The sequence below is a fragment of the Garra rufa genome, chromosome 17, assembly GCF_049309525.1.
Source record: "Garra rufa chromosome 17, GarRuf1.0, whole genome shotgun sequence".
Classification (NCBI taxonomy): Eukaryota; Metazoa; Chordata; class Actinopteri; order Cypriniformes; family Cyprinidae; genus Garra; species Garra rufa.
In genome coordinates, this window is record NC_133377.1 from 43,122,539 (window position 1) to 43,128,094 (window position 5,556).

The window sequence follows — 5,556 nt, forward strand, 5'->3', positions numbered from 1 at the left end:
TTTCAAATAGATGTATCTCGGTTAAATATGGTCCTATCCTAACAAACCATGCATCAATGGAAAGTTTATTTATTGAGCTTTCATATGATGTATATATCTCAGTTTTGTAAAATTTTACCTTATGACTGGTTTTGTGGTCCAGGGTCACATATGGTCATACTTTCTGGTTCTAGTAAGAACTCTAGCTGCTGCATTTTGGAGCAATGAGAGACTAATAACAGCCAGTTCGAAGGTTTTGGGGACATATCCTAATGACGAATTAACAATATTCAGAAGAGGATCTATGACTGGAAGCACCTCTTTTAGTAGCTTAGATGGAATAGGGTAACACATAGTGTAAACACAGCGCTAAGATCCAGTAGCACTAATAGAGAGATACAACCCTGATTGGATGATAAGAACAGGTCTTGATAAGAGCAAGACAGAGAGGACTCTGTTTATTCTCATTTATGAGTGTCTCCTCTCTTGGATTACTATGTTGCAGGATCTGCTGACATTGCTGAGGACATTTGGTGATCGTATCCTGGAGGATGTGGCTCAGTTTTTCCTGGCCATCGATACAGTCCACAGGTTCGTTTCAGTGCACAGGTATCTGTACAAACACTTGTCAGTTTACAGTACATAAACTTGCAAATCATGACAGATTAAAATATTCCTATAATGTCATCAGACAGTGGTTTTATTATATAACCTCATTTAATATATGTGACCCTGGACCACAAAAACAGTCATAAGGTAAAATTTTACAAAACTGAGATGTATACAACATGAAAGCTCAATAAATAAGCTTTCTATTGATGTATGGTTTGTTAGGATAGGGCAATATTTGGCCGAGATACATCTATTTGAAAATCTGGAATCTGAGGGTGGAAAAAAATCTAAATACTGAGAAAATCACCTTTAAAGTTGTCCAAATTAAGTTCTTAACAATGCATATTACTAATCAAAAATTACATTTTGATACATTTATAGAAGGAATTTTACAAAAAATCTTAATGGAACATGATCTTTACTTCATTTCCAAATGATTTTTGGCAGAAAAGAAAAATCTATCATTTTGACCCATACTATTTATTTTTGGCTATTGCTAGAAATATACCCCAGCGACTTAAGACTGGTTTTGTGGTCCAGGGTCACATATTTGTATATTATTTTTTTTAGAAGTGGAACTTTTTTGATATGTAAAGTATTTAATTGAATGTACCTGACTTTTTTTCACTTTTAATTTTTATTGATTTGTTAAAGTTTTAAAAAAAAGTTTTAAGACTTAGTCCTGTAAGATCACGCTTTTTTTATTATTTTATTTTAAAAATGAAACAAACAAAGTGCTATGATAATTTTATTATTAATTATTTCCCTTTTTTATAGATATTTTTAATGAGTCACACTATGTGCGGTGTGAGCACCAAACCAAATCTCCAGGTGCAGGTCCAGGTGTTGTGAGAACCAGAACAAAAAAACTTATGTGCACCACTGATCATATGCTTAATCACCTATACGGCAAGCAGCTGATTGGTTCATGACTTTGTGATGCCAATAAAAAAAAAAGACATTTTACTTCAAAAACAGTACCAGCAAGGACAATACAGTAGGCCTTCAAGTCATACATTCTTATGTTGAACTGACAAATTTAAATCAGTTTTCTTATATAAGACTGTGATATTAATGTTTGTGTTGCGAAACAATGTTTGTCAAGAAGTCAATAACATATTGCCAGAACAAGAACTCGATTTCAATGCATCATGTTCCCTTGACATTTTTGCTAATTATAGTTTAATCTTTGACAAAAAATATGGCATCTGGCTTGACATTTGGCTTGACTAACATCCTTCAACCCCAGTACCAGCTGTTGAGATCACTAACTACTCGATAGTTCTTGTATCTTCTGACATGATCGCAAGCCCAGCAAGCATGTTCAGGAGCAAAGTAGGCTGAACTTGCAACGAAATGTTCTCTCCAGGTGAAGTACTGCCTGTACAAGTCCTCATTTTGGTCCAGAAGCTTAAGATGCTCAGCTAATTCTTTAGGAGACGAGAAGTCGTCCACATGGATAAAGGCATTGCCAGGAATTAATTCCTCATAGTTTTTCCTTGGTGGACCGAGAACCACGGGAACAGTGCCGAGTTTCAAAGGATTGTAGAGTTTTTCTGTGATGTAATCTTTATGAATGGAGTTCTCAAAGGACAGGTAGAATTTACAGCTGGACACCAAATCCGAATAACCTTCTTTGCTAACGGGCCTCCTAAAGCCGCGTCCGTAGGCTTCTACTTTGATATATTGCTTTAACTTTAAATAATATTGTGAACGCTTGTGGTTTGACTTCCAGTTGCTCACAATCCAGCAAACAAGTTTATCTTTATTTGGGATTGTAAAAGTTGTATTCCCACCAGTTTTCTCTGAGATTCGTCCGTAAGGGACCGTGATGTCAGAATCTAGTCTGTAAGTTGAGGTCAGATTGAACAGATTGTTTAGAGTTGACCGCTTCGCTGAGTTACTGGGAGACTCCATGTTCATCCAGATCCATTTCTGGAACGGAGGTCGCGGCAGCGTCGGCATGTTGGATAAGTCCCCACGAATGTCACTGTGATGAAACAAAACGCCATGTGCGCTGTTAAACTGATCCCTGTTGTCTGTCAAGCGGCAGCCGTGGATGTTGAACAGTGAACTGCAGATTCCTAAATCAAACTTGTGCCCGAAAGGCCACATCCAGATCAGGAGGATAGTGTCTGGATCAGTCGGTGGCACTGGTTCTGTTTGGGTAAACAGGTTTGAGATGGAGGCGACGTTTACGATACAGGTGTTGTTCACCTTATCTATTTGATTTGTCATCTTAAGAGCGTTGATGCAGATGTCTTTGCAAGAATTGGGTCTGGAAATGGTTGGGCATTTAAGCCAGTTTACGTTCGGCTCGTAATACGTGTAGAATATTGTTGAAAAACATATAAATAAAGCCGCTGTGATGAGGACGTTCTGACAGACTCTGGATGAGGTCTTGAGCTCCATCTTTGACCTTAAGTAGACAGAGCATGATTATATGCTGGTGTTTAAATATCTTTCTAGATTTGATGTCTGTATCATTTTTTGTATGGATTGTTTCAAAGCAGCTTCAAGGTGAGGAAATTAAAGGGATAGATCACCCAAAAATGAAAATTTGATGTTAATTTACTCACCCTCAGACTATGCGAGATGTAGTTGACTTTTTTCTTCAGTAGAACAGTTAAGACTTTTAGCTGAAACCGCGGTCCTTGGCGTTTCATACACAGCACGTCTGTGGTTGCCGTTTTTTGAGTCAAAAAAACATTTACAGACAAGACCAAATTAATCCCCGTGGCTCCTGACGATACACAGAAGTCTTATGAAGCAAAACGATCAGTTTGTGCGAGAAAATGAACATTATTTACAATAGGGCTGGGCGATTTGGCCTAAAATCAAAATCTCGATTAATTGAACATTTTAACCCGATTACGATTAATGAACGATTATTTTATTCATTAATAACATTATATTTAAATAATATTTATTTTTTGCCCTCATAGTTCACTGACAAGTTTTGTACAGTGAATATGCTCACATATTACAAGTGAGAGATTTTTGAATGAAGGGTGCACACACTATCTACTATCTAAGATAATTTATTGAACATCAGTGTTGAACAACTGAAATTAAAGCACACATTGCTTAAAACGAAAACTCACATTTTTCTTAAATTATTGAAAATAAATAACATGCACTTTTGGAAACTAAAATAAATTATTTATAAAATAATAATGAATATTAAAAGTAGAAAATAAGCAGTATCTCTTCTAAATAAAATTACTCTTGTATATCCATCCAGTAAATACTTTTTACTGTATAAATACTGTTTAGGCTCTCCATCGACATGTCGGCGGAATAACGCAACGTAACAGAGCGGGGTCACGTGACTCCACACGCAGTAGTGTTTTTAAAGGGAAAGTAATTGAAATAACTGACCTGGAAAAATTTGATCGATTATAGGTTCTGAATGTCGCTTTCGATTACTTTTCGATTAATCGCCCAGCCCTACTCTTTACAACATTATTACTTTTAATCCACAGCCTGAACAAACTATTGTCAGTGAGTTCACGACTGTCTGGACCACAAACGTCCTCATTAACACTTATACGTGGTTGCAGACTCGCACATAAGCTAATGCCGCTGCTTGTTAGGACTCGTGTGCAGACCTTCACCAGCAGTACCAACGTCTAAAGCTCACAGTGTCAAAGTTTCAACATTAGAAACAGAATACTCTGAAAAAGAACTAGATCGGATATCTGTGAAAAGTCGATTTTCCCGAATGGGGTCATCCGCGTGAACTATGTGAAATGTCATTTAGTGAGGGAAAAAATAATTTGATCCCCTGCTGATTTTGTACGTTTGCCCACTGACAAAGAAATGATCAGTCTATAATTTTAATGGCATGTTTATTTGAACAGTGAGAGACAGAATAACAACAAAAAATACAAAAAAAAAACGCATTAAAAAAGTTATAAATTGATTTGCATTTAAATGAGTGTATTTGACCCCTTCGCAAAACACGACTTAGTACTTGGTGGCAAAACCCTTGTAGGCAATCACAGAAGTCAGATGTTTCTTGTAGTTAGCCACTAGGTTTGCACACATCTTACGCCGGTTTCACGCCGGTTTCACACTGCACGCGTAAGCAGAGCGTAAGCAGGGTGTGCGCAGCACGTAGGCAGAGCAGAAGCGGCGCGCATCCATTTTCCTTTCACACTTGAAGCGTTTGTCGCGCGCAGCTGAACTGCAGCTTGTGTACTTCCAATATAGACAAGTATTGTTCATTCAGTCACGCATTTCAGGTGTTCTCCAAGAACTGCCATGTGCTTTGATTTGTGATATGTCGTAGATTTAAGTAGCAAATTAGAAACGCTAAAATATTGAATATATTTTTAGACAAAGATCGTCTTAATGATTACCAGTTAGGTTTATGATAATTATAGCAACAGTTTTTCAATAACAAAAAGAATATGTAAAATTATGGTATTTTGGTATTTGTTTTACATTTGTTGCCATGACATGGTTAGATTCATATGATATTTTCATATTTTTTTTTATGGTGGTTGTCCAACTTTGAGATAATCACCACGTTTATAATTAAACCATTATATTTAAAAACATGTTAAAACATATCATATAAAAATATAATTTGTTGGTACCACTGTAAATCTATATTAAATAATTATAGGATCTCCTTCAGTACTTTCAGAATCTTCTCTTTTAAAAATGATTTTATTTCTGTATTTTTAAATGTTTTACATTAACATTTTAATGGCAGTAGTATGTTTATTTACTCTTGTATATATCAAAACAAGCAGAAAATAGTACAAACTTTGCTTACGTGATTGTTTTGAACAAGTAGGCTAATTTATAGACATTATTTTTGCTGGTGAGCCTTTTAAACCGTGATTGTGATACATGTGATACATGATTTTATGGTGAAATTGTTATTTTTCGTGCGAATCAGGTCAGATTTGATCAAGATCGATGCACTGTGGCTTTAATCCAGCGTAAGCGTCG

At 36.1% G+C, this 5,556-nt stretch overlaps 1 protein-coding gene across 1 annotated transcript; it reads right to left on the bottom strand.

The window, feature by feature from the left end:
- Window positions 1–1,830: 1,830 nt before the first annotated feature.
- LOC141289431 (4-galactosyl-N-acetylglucosaminide 3-alpha-L-fucosyltransferase 9-like) lies at window positions 1,831–3,003 on the bottom strand. Its single transcript, XM_073821527.1, has one exon. The coding sequence runs from the start codon at window positions 3,001–3,003 to the stop codon at window positions 1,831–1,833; it is 1,173 nt and encodes a 390-aa protein (XP_073677628.1).
- Between the last annotated feature and the right edge of the window lie 2,553 nt (window positions 3,004–5,556).